The sequence below is a fragment of the Rhineura floridana genome, chromosome 2 (assembly GCF_030035675.1).
Source record: "Rhineura floridana isolate rRhiFlo1 chromosome 2, rRhiFlo1.hap2, whole genome shotgun sequence".
Classification (NCBI taxonomy): domain Eukaryota; kingdom Metazoa; phylum Chordata; class Lepidosauria; order Squamata; family Rhineuridae; genus Rhineura; species Rhineura floridana.
In genome coordinates, this window is record NC_084481.1 from 101,408,241 (window position 1) to 101,426,979 (window position 18,739).

The following is an 18,739-nucleotide window of genomic DNA, read 5'->3' on the forward strand; positions in this document are numbered from 1 at the left end:
CTCCCCAAGAGCAGAGGAATGAGCAAGCCAGGCAGAAGCTTAACAGCTGCTGTCAAAGTGCCCAGCTAGTAGCTCGTGAGACTACTTAGGACAAGGGGGAAACCCATGGAAGAACCTGCCCAAATCAGGGCCTGGCTGAGCCAAGAAGAAGTGAAGCCTCCAGCTCCTACATAAGTTCCCATTCTGAACTGCTTTGTTGCTAAAACAACAGTTCCCTCACCCACCTCCCCAAGCTCCAACCTTCCTGATCTGGGGAAATGGACAGGAAGGCTCTTAGCTTCAGCAAAGGTTGTAGAGTATTTTTCATCTTTGGTTTATGTCTAACTCACAATTTATTGGAAAAACCCAATGAATAGGGAAGGAGAAGTAACAATATGTGAAAGAGAACAAGTGTAATATTTTTAAAACTTACAAAACATCTATAGATTCATATAGTCATTGGTTTCTGCCTTGGAATTGTTCAATAACAGCAACATTAAAAAGTCTCCCCTGTTCTAAATTAGACTGTTGGAAATGGAATCCCTGATCTAGTACTTGCATGTGCAGGTCATCTGAAAGTATGGGACCTGGGCTCTCCATTATCTCTCTTTCCAAACATGATTGGCCTTTAGTTATTCATATCTTTAAACATCTCTTTAAAGATAGCTTTGCTTCTTTGTCACACTCTTCTACAACCATGAAACAAAACTCCGGGTTGATAGGGCAACGCAGACTGGGCAATATAATTTCTGAACAACTTTCACTGATTTACAGTGCATCAAGAACACTAGTGCCCCTACCCCAGCCCTAGTATCAGCAAAGACACTAGAAATGTTTAGCTCTCTACCCCAATGATGTCCCCAAGTTACCCTCTTCATGTTCTTGCATGTATGTGCATGGGTGCTATTGATTCCTATGGAAAATTGTAAAGTTCTGCACTTGGGAACATCACCTTCTCCTGATACTGGATGGCCTGCAAGAGATTCCACAGTAGGCACAATGTTTCTCACTGCACAGAGATGTACTGCACACTCGAAGACGTTCTGTAATACACTGGCCTGTTTTCCATTACCCCCACCCCCATTCGTCATAGTATTTCACTAGTGTCATAGTATTTTCAGTATTTCACTAGTGTTGATATAAAATTTATTTTTCAGTCTGATCAGTTTCAAACACAACTTTTCATATTTCCTCTTAAACCCTCCTCTTTTTTCCTTGCTCTTCATCAAGATAGCCTGCCTAGCTGTCCCCTGCCTAGGTATACAGCAGTTTTATCTTTGGCTCCTCCTTTTCCTTTGCCCTTTAGATCAACACATTTGCCAGCTGTTGACACACCTGCATCTGCTGTGCTTAGTCATCTGTAAAGATTGTTGCAATTTTCTGCTCTGGCCACCCCCTATTGGGCCAGTCACTGTCTCTCAGCTTCATGAAAACCCTATTCATAGGGTCGCCAGAACTCTGAATTGACTTGAAGGCAGTACATTTACATTTTTTATTCATTACAGTTGTATCCCACCATTAGTTCAAAAAGCTCAGGGATGAAAATTATGGGATTACCCCATTTTAACTTCACAACAATACTGGGACTAGGTCAGGTGAGATATAGTGATTTGTCCAACCCAGTGAATTAGCATATGACTTACAGAGATTTTTAACCCAGATTTCCCTGGTCCAAGAGCAACACTGATCATACCTTGGAAGACTACTTTTGTTCAGGCTCCCCCCCTTTGCAACAACTTGGATTAAACCTGGCTTCTCTTCAGATCTCTCTGCTATTTTCCTTCTTGTATTGAACACAGGTTCATTCTTGGGATTCATTCTTATTTAAGAATAATTGTTTAAAATTGTAAGCATATGAAGAATATTCACAGTTTGTTCCTTATCTTAATGTTTAACTCTTGTTAACCTGTTCTTGACAGGTGCCCATCCAGCTTCTACTTAAAAAGCTTTAATGAAGGATTGTCCACTGCCTTCTAAGTCCAATTGAGCTTGCTTCCAGGTGTGTATAGGACTGCAGCCTTAACGTATTGACCCACTGGCCACTGAGCGTGCAAGGAAGAGCTGCCAATCCAATACCAAGAATTTGTCCCGAGTGCCTTTTGTAAAGATGAACCAAAACAGGGACTCTCTAAGTTTAAACTCCCCCACCCTTGAAAAAGTGCTCCCCATTTTTAAAAATCATTCTTTCTGGGGGTGGGATGAACATGTGAACCGGGGTGAAAATGTTCACCTCCCTGTAACTGCCAGCTTAAAAGAGGTGATACACCTCCCTTTCTTGCCATAGATAAGGGGACAGACTGTGTTGTGCCAGTTGCATTGATCATTAAAGTGGTAAGAACATTATCACCTTCAATGGGCTATGCATCAAGCCATTCTACAATTACTTAAAGTGATGAAGGTGGGGAGAAATGTGGATTTTCTGGGAATAAAAACTGTCCTTAACATTCTGAGGATCATCACACTTCAGAAACTCATTTGTGTTAGGAGGGACTGAAGGGAATTAAGATGGAGGCAGATCTTCATTTGTATCTATATAACAAAAAGTGTATGGAGCTGTTATTAGGTACAGGAGTTGCTGTACCAAACTTACATCTCATGATAGCCAAATTGGGCAATGATTGAGTATATTATGTTAATGTTTCTACCTGCCAGAGCTGGAGAGAAATAAAACATATATTAACACCTTCCTAAAATATTGTTTAATTTAATTTTAACCTTCAACATGGTTAGAGTGTTGGACTACAACCTGGGAGACCAGGGTTCGAATCCCCACACAGCCATGAAGCTGGGTGACCTTGGGCCAGTCACTGCCTCTCAGCCTCAGGAGAAGGCAATGGTAAACCACCTCTGAATACTGCTTACCATAAAAACCCTATTCATAGGGTTGCCATAAGTTGGAATCGACTTGAAGGCAGTCCATTTCCATTTTCAAGTTTATATAGCAGAAGCTTTTGTTGATTAGAACCTACTTCTCCAGATGCCAGAAGAGGAACATCTGAAGAAATAACAGGCTGTAACCTCTGGAAGTCTATGCTGTATTTAAAGTAGATGCAACCTGATAATCAGATACATGTTTACCTGGAGGTAAATCCCACTGAGTTCAATGTGGCTTACTCCCATGTAAATAGACATTGAACTTGTCAAGGATTATCAATACCTTGGCGCAGTCATTAACCAAAATGGAGATAACAGTCAAGAAATCAGAAGAAGGCTAGGACTGGGGAGGGCAGCTATGAGAGAACTAGGAAAAGTGTTTTTGCTTACTATGTGCACCTCTCACATCTTTTTCTTTTTTTTCATTCATGATAAAACTGTTGTGCTGAATGCAAGGGGTACTGTTATGGGACTGAGTTTCTAGAGTCAGGCTGGGTTTGGCACCAAAACTGCCTGGGTTGACCTGAAGGATAACTTATGCTGGGGGAAAGAAGGTGAGGGGAATGTGATCATGTAGATTCTCCTGGCCTCAGCAGTTTTCAATACCATCAGCCATAAGTGTACAAATGTTAAATGTGTAGATGAGGGCAGGAGCATGCCGGCAAGCCACACCCCAATGCCCTTCATGGACAAAAGCTCCCCAACTTTGTGCTGTTAGATGAAATCAAGGGTGTGGAATCTCAAGTCTGGGGAGCAAATGTGGTCCCCCAGGCCTCTCTGTCAGGCCCTCAGAACACTCCCTAGGCCACACCGCTCCCTAGCTCTGCTTCCCACCCCAAGTGTTTTTGCCTGGATGGAATGTGCCTTTGAACTCTGATAATGTTGAATGTTACTGTTAATCGACTTGAAGGCACATAACACCAACTATAATGTTGAATGGAAGATAAAGATGCTTACGTGTGTGTAGAAACGAGTCCACTGTAAAACGGTTACATTAACATGAGTTGCTCTGCACATTTCCCCTCATCTCTGTCTACCACAGGCATATGGCCCTCAGAGTATCACCCATAAGGGAATGTGACCCACAGGCTGAAAAAGGTTCCCCATCCCCGGATTAAATGATAAGGCATTTGCACACGTACATCTTTGCCTTATTGGTGCATCCTGCCCCCTCCCCATCTAGATTGAAATGTGTCTTACTTTACTTACACCAGAACGTGGCAAACGAGACCTGCTGCTTTTGGGAACCCTCTTGCTCATTCTGAGCAGGGCCCTGGGTTCTACCCTGAGGGAGCCACGGAACAGGCTTGTAAAGAGAATGAACCGCCTTTAGTGGTTCCATTTTGGCACTGGAAAGGCGGAGTATAAATTCCCTAATAAGTAAATAAGTAAGCGAACAAGCCTTTGGTGGTGGTGGTGGGGAAGAGTAAAATCCCAAAGCTGTCGTAACCCTACTGAGGTACTTATTGCTCAAAGCACTCTCTAGGTTACCCCCCCGGTTAATGCTACGCCAGCTCCGGCCAGTAGAGTGCGGAAGCCATGGAAGCGGCAGCAAGAAGACGAAGAGGAGGCGGGAGGAAGAAGGGGAGGGCGTGAGGGGAGAGGTTGTGGCGTCCGCAAAGCTAGGGCGCAGCAACTGAAGCCGAAGTTTAGTGCCAAGCGGTGTGGTAGAGTCCGACGCGCAGCAGCAGCCGAGGAAGGCTGGGGCGAGTGTCCCCGGGGGAAAGCACTGCTGCTCGAGAGAGACTCACCTCAGTGCGCGGGTCAGCCGGGGCCAGAGTGCGGGGAGCGTCGCCTGAGAGGTCCAGAGAGAGGCGGCTGAGGGGTCTCGCCGCCGGCGTCGTACGGCTCTAGGCGCCCTGGCCGGGGGGAATGCCCCCCTGCAGGCTCGGCGACTAGCCTGGCCGCTTGGTGCATGGCACAACTATGGAGGTGGTGGACGAAACGGAGGCTCTGCGGCGCTTCTTCGAAGGTAGGCGCATGCTGCGCGGGGGAGGAACGGGACCAGACGGGACGCAAAACTCGCCCGCCCTGCTTTTCGCTACCTCCAGCCGCGTTGTTGATTCGGGAGTTTGCGTGAATCCTACCGCTGTCGCCGTTGGCGATGTGTGTGACTATGTGTATATAGGCGGCTCCTCGCAAGTTACGTCGCGCGTCGAGTAGCAAAGTTGTGTAGAGCAAAGAGTACGGGTTATCGGTTTGAAATGTAGAAAGTTGTGACAAGGGGCAGTTGTCTAAAAAGGGTTTCGAGAGTGTGATTGATTTTGGAAGGTCCCCCGGAAAGGATCCTTTTTTTGAACCGGGACTCCTTACACGACAGGGACGCCCCAAACTTCCCTCCAAAGACTGAGGACTTCCTATTGTGGCCTTCAGAATAGGGATCTGGGTACTGATACCTTCCCAAATAAAGCCCTTAACTATTCTCTCTCCCCAGTAATATTCTCAAAATGTAAACAAAAAGTTTTTCTTATATTCATTCTTTCTTTCTCAGAAACCTGATTTATAGTTCTCTTCCACAGTCATTCAAAAGTCATCGTGCATTGAGAATAAGAATCCATACAGGAAACTATCCCGTGTTGCAAGTAACTTTTAGAGCTGATCTTGTAAATGCTCCAGTTTGCAGGTATCTATGCCCTAGGAGTCTTTGGGAAAAGGGTTGAACTATAAAAGGTGAAATTGGACACGTATGGAACCATTCACAAAACCCATTCACATTAAATGTAAAAAGCAAACATGGGCAAGCTAAATGTGTGATAAATTCCAGAGCGGTACATGTATTATAAGTGGTTGTGTGTGAACTGTCCTCAGTTTCTGCTTTTCACACTAAGAGGTCTTTCAGACCAAAGTCCGTGAGACATCCAACTTCTAGTTCATGGCCTCCTTCACTTCTCTGCCTTATTTTTCTTTTCATACTGTACCTTTTTATTCGCCCTCCCACTATGTATAAATCTCCCATATTATATCTCTATAATGGGTATTAATTGTTAGCGGCTGTTTAGAGAACCATTCTTGACAGAAAAGCAGCATATACACATAAATACCCCCACAGTACAAAGCATTTCCTGTAGCACTTTGCCAACTGCCACAGGTGAATCTCAGCACGATTCTATTACCCCACAGTCATACTTCTTACTGAAATGTTCCCTTGAATCCCCGGTCATGAATCACACACCGTACTATACAGTTTTTAGAGGTGTATACATTAGCCTACTTTCTAATAAATGATACCAACTCTGATTCCTTTTCTACCTGTTGTGTATCCCTTTGGACATGGCCTTCATGTAGGTCTGTGTGTGCAGTTTTTCTAAAATGGATTCATTGTGTAACCACAGTGCCTTACTACTTTGCGATGGGTTCAGTTACCATTTATATTGTAGATCTGGACTGTACAGCCATTGCTCACAGAATGGGCAAATCTCATCCTCTTCCTTTTGTATTCTCCAAATCTGGTATAGATTGTATACTTGGTGAGGAGCACAAGTCGATTCTGATTCCCTAATGTACACATGGAAGTACATATATCAGACATACTGTACTCGTCTCATTCAGTTTTACGTCAACACTTAAAAAAAATCATTCTAGGTATAAGGAAGTAATGTATGAGGGCCCAACTACATGTTATGTTGGAAGAGTCTGCATTTAGATCTCCTCATTGTTGTTTTGGCTTTAATGCAGCTCCTGGGAATGTCTAATTTGATTGGAGCAGTATTGTTGGAACAGGGGGTATTTGACCCTTTCCCTGTGGTGTTTCCCCACAGAGCTCGTACTGTGTATTATTCAATTATAATTTATATTATTAAATATAAACTTAATAAATAAATAAACAAAAAAATTTCCCCTACTGCTGCTGCTGCTAGTGCTACAGGGGAAAATATTATTGCCCTGAGAAGTTGCTGTTAGTGCTACAAGGGGCAATATTATTGCCCTGAGAAGCTAACAGCACCCTGGATGGTGGTAGCTATCATTAGTAAAATTTTAAGTTTTCAACTTGAGCTTTCTTTTTGGAATGGAACATAACGCCTGTGAATCCTTCTCTTCTATATTCGTGCCTTCTGTTTCACCCTCCCATCTTTATACATTTGGTTTCTGTTTCCTCTTTTCAGCCCTGCATCCTTCTCTAATCTTTCTGTAATTACTCTTGCTTTTCTTCCTCTGCAACCTCCATACACCTTTTTATTTGTGGTTTCAGGGTAACTGGCAAAGCTGCCTTATTTTTGCTGATAATGATTCCTCTTCTGTTTCATCTCCAGGTATGCTGAAATTCTGCACTTCAGATCTAGCACTTTTACCTATTGCAAAAGAGGAGAGGAGATTCACACAGGGTTTTCCTACACAATTAGTTATAAAGGCACACCCAGTGCACTTCTGTTGTTGACAGGCAGAATGGCAGTATAATCTTCCATGGACTTAAGGGTCAGTTTAATACATTGATCAAGCCTGGGATTTGACATCAATTTGCACTCTTCCTTGACGCTTCCTTTCTTTAGAGTTAGGTACGCTTGTGTTTTCATGACGTTGCCAGCATCCTCATATGCTGCTGGCGTGACAGATTGGCTAGAATAAAGCTGCATGTGAAAATGGTAGTCAGTGCAGTAGAAGACCTGTCCTTGGAAGCATACAAAGTAGACCTCATGGATATCCACAAACAAAACCGAACCAATGGTCTGAAACCATAGCTGTCCATCACATGACCTGTGTGTAATTTATAGTGAGCTGATGAAGCCTAGTGACTAAGTATGTAACCTAGGAAATCATTAGTTCAAATCTCTGTTTTGCCCACAGACTCACAGGGTGACCTAAGCTGTGCCCTTGATTCTCTCAGCCACAGCCTCCCATCTATGTATAGGGATAATTATACTGGCCTGCCTTACAGATTGCTTCAGATAAAGTGTGTGAATTGTTTGGACCCTTGACTACAATGAAGGTTGAGCATTAAGTGAAAAAGAAAATCAAGCACAAAGCATAGTCTTACGTTTATGAAACATTTGTGATGGTCCTTATTTTAAGTGCCCTCTTTTCATTTGTGTGGTTTGGAAGGACTCAAGGCTTAAACAAAGGAAAACCCTATCACTGCAAGATAGCTTGATACCAATAATTGAAAATGAATGTAGTTTGTATCCTCATCTTCTCTTTTGTCCCTGCAAAGCCTCCTTTTGCCTGAAATGTTTTAACATATAAGTGATGAAGAGTTGTTGAATTGATCTTTATTAAATGACAGACACACAGCAAAATAACATGGCTATCTCTCTGGAATTTATTAAAGGGCTTGTTTTTTGTCCACTTAGTTCCCTCTTGTTATGTCCACAATATGTAGTTAGGTTCTCAGTTTACCTAATGCACAGGCATGCTTCATACTATTGGCTCTTCCCAACTCTTGTTTTTGTATCTATTCAACTAGGGGTAATAGTGTCTGGTTTTGAAATCAGGGAGATAAATAAAGATAGTTCTTTAAGAAAAGAAAAAAAAATGAAGTGGTGCAAGTTAAAGTGGTGCAACTTTATCAGGTAAAGTTTCTTGCCTGAAATGCAAATATTGTGAAACATTCAACATGAAACGCCACACTCTTGCAGTACAATAATATATGTGCCTACTCTGAAGTAAGTCCTCAATGGGGATTACTCCCAGGTATCTGGGTATAGGATTGCTGCCTTAGTGTTTTAATTAGCTTCTTTGACCCACTTGTTTTCAGAGATGAATGTTGGTTGTATCTGTTTTTAATATTGAATTTTTAAATTGTTGTAACGTGGACTACGACTTGCTGGTGAATACATAAATTTAATAATCTCCCTGATTCTGCCTTCTGGGGAATGAGTTTTGACATAGCCAACTGTACTGTACTGCGTTTCTCCTTTAGTTTTGCTGATGATTGAGATTTTGACAAATAGGACATTTTTACCCCCAAGTTATGTGATTTTCCCTTTTGAGTGTGTGAATTCCGCAAAGGGTTGAAGAATGGTATTCTGTTTCCTGTACATTGTATTTTTGTTTTATTTCAAGTGAATCTGTTGCTGTATGATAGGTGAGGATGCAAAGGAAATGTACAGCAAAAAGGAACATTATGTGTAGTGTATGTAGGGAGCTGTCTACGGCCATACTACCCTGAACATGCCCGATCTCGTCTGATCTTGGAAGCTAAGCAGGGTCAGGCCTGGTTAGCACTTGGATGGGAGACCGCCTGGGAAGACCAGGTGCTGTAGGTTTAGAGGAAGGCAATGGTAAACCACCTTTGAATACCTCTTACCATGAAAACCCAATGAATATTTCCAAAAAGATTCATAGGGTCACCATAAGTCATAATCGACTTGAAGGCATATAACAACAACAATAAATGCAGGCAGCTACTGATATGAGTATATGAAAGAAGGCAAATAATCCATATTTGTCTTGCTCTCATCTCTTTTGTGGGGTGTTCAGGTGACTAATTTTCCAAAAGGATTTTTAGTTTGATGATGTTTGATTCTGAATTTTCAGCAGAGAACTTGATATTTTAGGTCGTTTTGGGTCCTAAGAGACGGTGATATTGGGAGTTCAATAACACGCATTCCAACAAATATATACTCTTTGTAAACTGAGGCTGTTCTCACAAGTGATGTTTAATTGAGTTTTGCTTTTCTCACATTTATATTGTGAATGTAAAGCTTACATTGGCTGGAATGTATACTTGATTTAGAAATAGCTTCTCTTCCGCTTTTAACCTCATATGAACAACATTCACAAGTGATGTATTCTGGATGAAAAAGCTTTTCTTGTGCGACTTGTGAAACCATTTTCAGTTGATTTGCAAGAGGAATTGGCATTAATGATGCCAATAATTAATGCCTAAACTGCAACTTAACTTTAAAATATTCCTACCTTATGGTGACCTTTACTTATGTTGATTTGGTTTAAGAATAGCGCCTCAAGGTCAGACAAAATAGTCTAGGCTAGCCCAGCAATTTGCCCTCCAGCATTAGCCAAGTCCAGATAGTTAAGAAAGATCTAACGATACAGCGTACTTGTTCATTCCTCATTATCTGATCTTCAGGCTTACATGTTCCTGTGCTTCCCCCCCCCCCAAGATTGTAAATAGCGTTGAGGGTTCATACACTCACTTTCACTCTCTCTCATGGACTACTCAGTGTGGATAGAGTTCAACACTCAAACTGAAAGGTTTTATGGCAGGTGTAGCCAATGTGATGGTCTTCAGATGTTGCCAGGCTCCAACTCACATCATCCCCCAGCCAGCATGACCCATGGTCAGGGACGATGGGAGTTGTAGTCCAAAACATCTGGAAGTCACCTCATTGGCTTGCCCTGTTTCATGGATATTGTTGAGTTCCTCCCCTCCACCTTTATTCTGCTAAATTGGATTGCTTGTGTACTCTGTGGAGATCTGATAATTTTGATGAATGTTAAATGGTTGCATGTCTGATGGCAGAATTCCCACCCTGTGGTTGGAATATGGAATTAACGTTTGAGTTACTGGGACAAACCTCCTTTCCTAGGTGTTGAGAGTTTGGGGGTGGGGAAAATAGGACAGATCACTTAACCATGGGGGTTGATCATCTTTACTTTAGCAGGCAAAGCAAACAAAGATAAATTATATGACTGTTTCCTCAAGAATTTAAATATGCTGTTTCCTCCCCGAGTTCTTCATTAGACAGCCCAGAATAGGAAGCTCTGTCTTCTTCCTTGAGACTGCATGCTGATGATGCAGAAGATCACAGTCCTTTCTGTCCTCCCCAGTTGTTCGACTTCTCTGGAGATCAGCTTTTAAACATCAGCAGCAAATAGAGGCCTTCACATTCCTGCAATCAAGCCTTCCCCCAGACACTGCGAACTACGTGGAAAGTAGCTTTTCCCTACAACATCATTAAAAAAAATTAAAAATATGTATTAGTTGGAAATACGTTCTTAAAAATAAGTAGTCAATGAGGTGACCTCCAGATGTTGCGAACTACAACAGCCCCCATCACCCCTGGTCATGGGCCATGCTGACTGGGATTGGTGAGAGTTGGAATCCAGCAACATCCTGAAAGCACCATGTTGGCTGCCCCAGTCCAGTAAGGACGTAAGAGCCTTGCTGGATCAGACCAAGGGCACATCTAGTTCAGGACAACAGCCAACCAGAGATGTCTAGAAAGCCCATGAGCAGGTGTGGAAAGGCTGTTGGCCTCCCTGATTGTTTATCCTCTAGGAATTGTTACTAAACAAAAAGGCTCCATTTAACCATTGTGGCTAACCATTTATTTTAAAAATTATCTTCTTCTCTCACATGACATAAAACACAACAATAATACAGTAAAAATACCAGAATAAAATTAAGTAACTGAAAAAATGATATGGGACAGGTTAAAAGCAGCACTTAAAAACACAAGTAAAAGATCTGAGAGAGAAAAGAAAGAAATTGTGACCTACAAAGACTGGTTTTAGTAGCAGGTGAGTTTTCCTAGAGAGAGATTCAAGAGTTGGGGCACTACAATTGAAAACGCCCTCTAATGTCCCATCCTGCCTAATCTCTTCAGGTTCCCCCACCCTCAGAACAGTTTAATAGTTGGGCAGGCTCATGTGAGAAGATACAGTCCTTCAGGTTTCAAGTAGTTAACGGCATTAAAGGCTAAGACCACCACCTTGACTTGGGGTTGGAAATAGACTGTGAGTCTGTGTGTTTGTTTTAAAACAGTCAAGATGTGTTTCATACACATCATACCAATTAATGATTAACTGTTGTTTCTGAAGTGTCTTCAAGGGCAGTCTCATATACAGTGCATTGTAGTAATCCAATTGTGATGTTACCAGAATGTCAGCAACAGGGTCCAAGCTAATCTTATCCAGGTGAGATCATAGCTGGCATGTCAGCTGTAACTTCATGCTGTCAAGGCTGCTTGGTCCTCTAAGGCCAAATTGAATAGTATCCTTGCACTGTGAACCTAGTACTCCCCGATGGGGGAGTAAAATCCCATCCAAAGCTGGCCAACTGCCATTTATTGACACAGGCAAATGACTCTCTCTTTATTGGTATTGACCTGCAGTTTATTGGTCCTTTTTCAGGTCTGTTACTGATCCCAGACTCACTAACATCATCTCTCTTTATTGTAACTGAGCTTCAGTTTATTTATGCTTTTTCAGGTCTGTTACTGATCCCAGACACCAGTTTAACACTGGTGATTTATCCTCCAGGAATGTAACCCTTAAAAAGAGAGAGAGTAATCTAATCTAGTTGCTGTTGCTACATTCTGTGACAATTGATTCCATAAATGAACTATGTGTAGTGTGAAATTGTACTTCCTGTTTTCTTTGTTAGGCAATCAAATATAAGATGTATACTTCTATGCTGCAAATAGTACTGTTAAGGCTCATTCTGAAGAGTGTGTGTGGGAGGGGAGGGAGGCAGTAGCAATGTCCAAAACGAGATTCTCAGCATTACAGTGGAGAGCTTCTTTGAGGCCACCACGTCGCTGAAGCTAACCAGGTAGCAGATCTGGGTCTGGTCAGCACCTGGATGGATAACTGCCTGGGAACCCCACATGCATTGCCTTGAGTTCTATTATAGAAGGAAGGTGGGATATTTTTGATAAGAAAATAAAAAAAATAAATATTACTGACTCACATGAATGATCTATTCAGCAGATGTTTAGTAAATGTATAAATTTGGACATCACTGCTTCTCCTTCCAGAGAGTTTCACAGGACATGACATGCAAGAAAACCTTAGAGATACTTCAAACTGTCTGTATATTAATATTTTGCTTATGAAGGCCTGTTTCTTATTAATATTTTGTGAGAACATCAGTGTTTCGGCTATAATAATTTATCATGTTATGCATGTGTTGAAATAATTCTGGGTGTTCAGTTGGGTCCCTATTAATGGAATTCTTACCACATCTAACCCTACCGTAAGCAGTTCCATTTGTTCTATGCTATTCAATAATTAATTCTATTTTCAGTATACATATTATTGGCACAAATCAAACCCGTGTATCTTTGAAGGCTGATGGTCCATATTGTGGACAGGGAACGATTAAGTGGAAGGACAGAAGAATATAGGCGTCTAGTAGTTCACTGAAGGCAGCTTTGGAGAGAGTTCTGAATTACAAATGGAAAGGTCTGATGCTTAGCTGCTTGTGTGGGTTGCCTTGGTGAGCTGCTGTAGGGAGAGATGTTTTAACTTCGGATGAGGGCTGACTGTGTGCCCTCTGGTTCTGTGATTGTTCATTACGTTAGGTTAGATCAATAGTCTTCAGTCTCTTCAGACCTAGGACTGTCCTTCAAATCTGTTCTGCAATATGAAGCCCATTTTTAAATTGTTACTGTCTGGCTCTCCTCCCTGTCACCCCCAGTGTGATCATATTCAAAGGAGGATGGAGCTTCTGTATCTTTAATCATTAGGTTCAAGAAAGGATTTTGGCAAATGGAACTTGTGATGCAGGGATAAAAAACTGTACCTGATTAAATATCCTCTACTATACAGCCTTTAAAGGTACACATTCCCTAAAGAAAATAGTTGTGGAGTCTCAGGTGCATGATCTCACACCAATGTTGTAGATCAGGGATGGATAACCTATAGCCCTCCAGATGTTGTTGGATTCCAGCTCTCATCAGCTCTGACTGTTGCTCATGCTGGGCTGGAGCTGATGAGAGAGTTGGAGCCAAAGAACATCTGGGAGGGCCATAAGTTCCCAGTCCCTTCTCTGGATCATATTTATACTTGCATTTGCACTATTTTTAGTGCAGCTTTTTGTGTCCTTTTACTGCAGGATTTGAACTTGCTCAATAAAAGTGTGTTGTGCTTTTCTCAACTGAATTGGTTCTAGAAGGCCCAGCAGTATTTCTAAGTCTCAAAGGGAAATTAGTGATAAATGGGCACCATGGAGGGTCATGGAATTTGTAGTAAGTATTTCTGTCCTTGCTCATGTAAATAGTTGACAAGGGTATTGTGGTCCAGCACAGAATCCTTCATTCTCTTGCTTGCTCCTCACAAGTGATCAGGGGGTTCTTGTTCCAAGAACAAATAGCAAGGAGCAAGAAAAAAATGAAAATGGGAATAATTAAAGTAGTGGAGCAAAAATGGAAGTGAAGTAATTACCAGAAGGGTAGGGTAGACATACTGGTGTCACACTAACATATGTGGAGTGGTTTCCTCATATTTTTCTGTTTTCAGAAGGAATTGAATTAGATAAGGGAGAGAGTATAGATCAAGGTAATTCTGAGATCTAGGATCTACAGAGGAATTGCACTGACAGAGAGACCAAAAACATTGTGTTGACCATGGCATCTTAACTCAGCATTCTGGTTCTAGATTACCTAAACTTTGGGGAGTATTTACTGGCATATTGCCTAAGTTTAGATGAGGAAAAAAATGTCAGAAGAAAAGGAATGTTTGGAGAGGTTAAAAGTGGTGTGTTTAAGGCTTTTTCACAAGGAAGGTAAAGCACTTAATTTTGGTCTGTCTGTGGTGTTCAGGGAGTGTTTACATAGAGCGTTTGTATTTTATATCAAAGAGAAGGTGGGGAGTATTGGGAGTGGGGGGGGGAGAAGCAGCCTGACCCTTGGCTGGCATTCTCTGGAAACCCTACCTTCCTCTCCGCCTAACACTCACGTAAGGGAAACAGTTACAACAGAGCTTAGCTATTCGGGATCCCGTTCGCTCTCTTGGCTAATTTATGAGATAAGAGGTTGTTAAAGAATGTATATCAGGAAAGATGTGCAGAGCAGCTTAAAAGGAAGAACAAATGGTGTATGGGGGGATGGAATTGGATGAGTGGCTTGGCAACTCTCTGAAAATTTTAATAGCGGGGAGTTAGTGGAGGCAACTGTTTTAACAAAACTGTGGAGACAAGAGGTAGAATAGGAAATTCTAAAGTTTTTAAAATTAAAGGGTTTCTGTTGCACCGTTGCAGCCAGGAGCAAAATACAGTGATTATACGCAAACGAACAATGTCTCAGTTCAAGTGGTGGAAATGAAACCTAGCTCCTTCGATGGCATGAAAAAAATGGTACTTTATGGCAATTGAGAATCTTTACACTTCAGATCTCTTTGTAGAGTGTAAAAATAGGTAAAGCACCTGGGTTCATGCACACAGGTTTTCTTGCTCAGGTGGTTTCCTGTAACTTTCCTGTTGATGTTGCTAGTTTCTGCTCTGTGGGGCCTGGAAGTCTCCTGAGAAGGACATATGTTACAACATGAGTATGCTATCAGTGTGTGAAGGAGAGTGTTTGTATTAGTGAATGTTTAAGGCAGAGTGTGAGTTTATTTGTAGAGTCATTTGGGTATTTTAAGGATAGTTACAATATATCCTTTTTACTGTACCCCTTTTACTTTGTTTAGTGATTGTAACACTATTTACTGACCCTTATGAATGATCTTCCACACTGTTCTAAGAACTAGGACTACTGTTCTAAATCTGTTTACATACTTAAAAGTCTCAGAGAAATTAATTGTTTTAGAAGTAAGACAGGGTGGCTAGTCCCCAGTTTAGGGGCCTGATCTGGTTCCACAAACATTTTTTTCTGTTCCCCCAAGACCCCACCAATTTTGGCAGTGTCAGAGAAAAGTAGACACAGAGTTGGTGTGGGCAGATGGAATGCAAATTTCCCCCTCCCTAGTCATGAGAGTGATCATTTGAGCAAAGTGAGGGTGATAATCCCCTTCCTCACCTGTTTGGCATGGATCAGATGAGGAGGGGTGTGTGTGTGTGTGTGTCTGTGTGTGTGTAGGGTAGTCACACCCACTTTCATCCACACTCACTGTTGGCTTGCAGGCCTCTGGAGAGTTGGCCAATTGTAAATGCAGCCCTTAAGACAAAAAATATTGTAATAATCTAATAAAATGGAATAAAGGAAATGCTTTGGGGTAGGTGACTAGTGTGTTCACAGCCTTGTTCAAGCTCCATGGAGTAAGACAAATCCTTCCTGAATCCCATACTGATCAAATGTAGTGCTGAAATGAAGATTGTACACAGTTTCAGCATTTGATAAATGGTCCCCAATTTGGAATTTCTTCTGCATACAATGTGCAGACACACATTTTGCATTTTCAAACATGTCCCAACTTCCCTGAGTAAATTGATTAGAATTCTTTGTGCGTATCGTGCTTACTTGTCTCCAAGAGGCTTTGTGTATTGATTGAAATGCCAGTGTGTATCTTGTGAGGGTGAGGCTTTGATGACAGGATGGGAGGAAGAGCTGGTTATGTACGGTGGGAGAAATATGTGAACTTGTACAAAACCAGCCCAATATTAAAGCCAATTTAAGGGGGTCCCAGTTTTTATTCTCGCCTCCCCAAAGCTTCAAGAGGTCTGGATCTAGGCATCCCCTTCCATACATAGAAAAGCTCCTTCCGTTGTGGAAGAGTTTGCAATCCAGTGGAGGTTCCCATTGGAGGAATAGAGGAAAGGCATTTTTTTTCTGATGTTCCCAGGAGTTCCCTCAGATCTCCAGAGCAGGTGTATTGGGAAGTACAGGAGGCTGGAGGAAGAAGGAGCAATCAACAAATGTTGCCTTCCTCCTGCGGAAGCATCTAGTTAGCAAAGTTCAGCTTCAGCAACTTTGGATCTAACCTAATGGTAATGAGGAACAGGTTGGAAAAGTAACGTGGATGAATTAAAAATTGGGAGGGTGCCCTAAATTGTATGTTCCAATCATGTATCCCAAACCACAAAGAGTTTGGGGAAGTGTATCATCTGCCCCTGATTGATCACTCTGGGATTTAACATGGGGAGAAATTGTGGCTCTTTGAGAAATGTCAGTGAGGGAAAGCATCTCTAGTAGGTAAACATAAAGTGCATCTTTAGGTACTTTAACAGATACTGCAGCAAGCTGCAGTCAGACATATTTCCATGCTAGAAAGCTCTTTGCACATGTTGCACACTGCTGTTATTGCTTATGGCCACAGCTGACCTGGACCCATGATCCTGACAACTTTAAAATATGCTTTGATAGCAGAGCCAGATTAATTAAGATATCTCTGTTGTCGATATGTTAAGAGGTGCTCACCCACTCCACCTACCCATTTTATGTTATATTATGGTTTATTTCTAAGCTGCCTTTTGGCCAAAAAGGTCCCCAAGGCAGTTTCCACAAAATACAAGTAAGAAAAGAACAATACAAAAATTTAAGACAGCAAAATCTTAGTATTTGAAAAGAGCAACAACAACTACTCAAAGCTAAATACGTTCATCTTCCTGGTAAAGGGCAGTCCCCAGAAATATTTCAGAAAGAGCAGAAGTGAGGAGGCAAGGCAGGTGGAAATGCTTGCCCCTTGAAGGTCCCAGCATAGGCTCACCCCTGCAGCAAACACCATTAATCATGTTTGAGAGTGCACTATTATGAATCTATCTTTCTGTCCCCACTAGAATCAGCTTTATGAATCAAATGTAGGACATTTCATATCCACAAACACTTGAAGGCCTTGGCTAGATATCCAGCTCAAAAATGGCACAGAGCAGCCTATTCCTGTTCTGGTACATTGTTGGTTCCTTTTTGGTTCAGTGCTTGCCCCAATCTTAATCAAGACTGCCAAGTCTTCACTTACTCAGGACGGATGTTTCCTTTAAGAACATGGGGTTTAACAACTTCATTCTATGGTGTACTGATGGTGACAAATCCCTCCTCCATTTGACCATGGAGTGTAGACATTGTCTCTTTGACCTTGGACTTGTAATTTGTTCACCACATGTGAGGTTTATTTTGCGGGGGTGGGTAGAGGGTGAGTTTCTGTTGCCCTGAGGCTGCAAGTCAGGGCAGGATACTGACTGGGCTCCCAGGCATCTTGCTAATTTTAATCTCTTCCCTTGGTACTGAAGAGTGAGCTTCTAAATGGACCCCAAACTCATCACCAACACAACAGAAGTGCCTTGGTACAGTCAGAAAGCATTGCACTGGGTACAGCAGGATTTTACTTAACTTCATTGGCATACCCCCAAGAAGGCCTGTCACGTTGCAGAACCTCCTTTGGGTTTCAGGTCTGTGGCTTTGTCTGTTGAGAAGCTGAGGCTCCTATAGGATGGCCTCTAATTTCTAGGACTGGCTCGTGCTGTGTCAGGAAATTAAGAGGCTTTCTGCAAAGTACTTTACTTAGTGGAGGAAGTCTGTGACAGAAGGGACCTGGAGAAGCTGGTACATTACAAACATATGACTGTCCCACTCTTGCTAATCGCCTCGCAAACTCAAATCCCAGTGTGTGCCTAATCGGAGTGAGATGTTGCTCAGAGGCGACAGCCTCCATGCCTGACAGCTGCCTCCTCACCACCCTGTTCCCCGCCTCTCAGAAAAAGAATAGAAAATCCTGGAGGCAGCAACAGTGGGATCAGACAAGCAAAGCAGCATAGTATAATGTTAAAGTGGGGATATTAAGGACATGGATGAAGTGTGACACTTTGGGTGTTGCCGTGCTCAGGATGCGTTGGATTAGAACAGGTAAATATTTATTTATTTATTACATTTCTACCCCGCCTTTCTTTTCATGATTGAAACCCAAGGAGGCTTACATATGGTTCCCAGGCGGTCTCCCATCCAGGCACTGACCACAACTGACCCTGCTTAGCTTCAGCAGGGTGCTGGCCTTAATACATGTAGCAATGTAGACACATTTAGCTGTACTCTTTTCTCTCTCCCCTTGCCCCTGGTCCCTTTCTGTCATTCTCAAGGTCCCAGCTGGGATGTAGTGAAAATGGATCCCTGGGATGTAGTGCAAGTCGTGGGAGCTTCGTGTGAGAACAGGTCAGGATTGGGGTAGGAAAACAGCGGTGTACATTCTTTCATGGAGATCTACATAACAATTCAGGATGAGTATGATGAAGAACTGGGATGTTCTTCTCAGTCTGGGAAGTCTAGTAGCTTTGAAGGAAATGTCTAAAGGAGCCTCTAGGCTTTGGAAAGGTGAATGTAATCCATTAGGAAAGATATTA

General features: G+C 42.2%; 2 protein-coding genes and 1 non-coding gene across 8 annotated transcripts in view; 2 read left to right on the forward strand and 1 right to left on the reverse strand.

The window, feature by feature from the left end:
- The window catches only part of LOC133376896 (uncharacterized), a 52,963-nt gene extending 48,019 nt beyond the window's left edge, over window positions 1-4,944 (reverse strand). For both annotated transcript variants that reach the window (XM_061609837.1, XM_061609835.1), the window contains exon 1: window positions 4,605-4,944. The gene's annotated coding sequence lies outside the window, so the exon portion shown is untranslated. The remainder of the gene's footprint in view (window positions 1-4,604) is intronic.
- MYRF (myelin regulatory factor) overlaps window positions 4,432-18,739 on the forward strand; it is a 144,581-nt gene continuing 130,273 nt past the window's right edge. For all 5 annotated transcript variants that reach the window (XM_061609820.1, XM_061609821.1, XM_061609822.1 and 2 more), the window contains exon 1: window positions 4,432-4,825. In XM_061609820.1, coding sequence (XP_061465804.1) covers window positions 4,780-4,825 — 46 coding nt within the window. In that variant the 5' untranslated portion in view covers window positions 4,432-4,779. The remainder of the gene's footprint in view (window positions 4,826-18,739) is intronic.
- On the forward strand, window positions 8,935-9,053 carry LOC133378609 (5S ribosomal RNA). The gene has a single exon (XR_009761058.1). It is a non-coding gene; the product is annotated as a 5S ribosomal RNA (ribosomal RNA).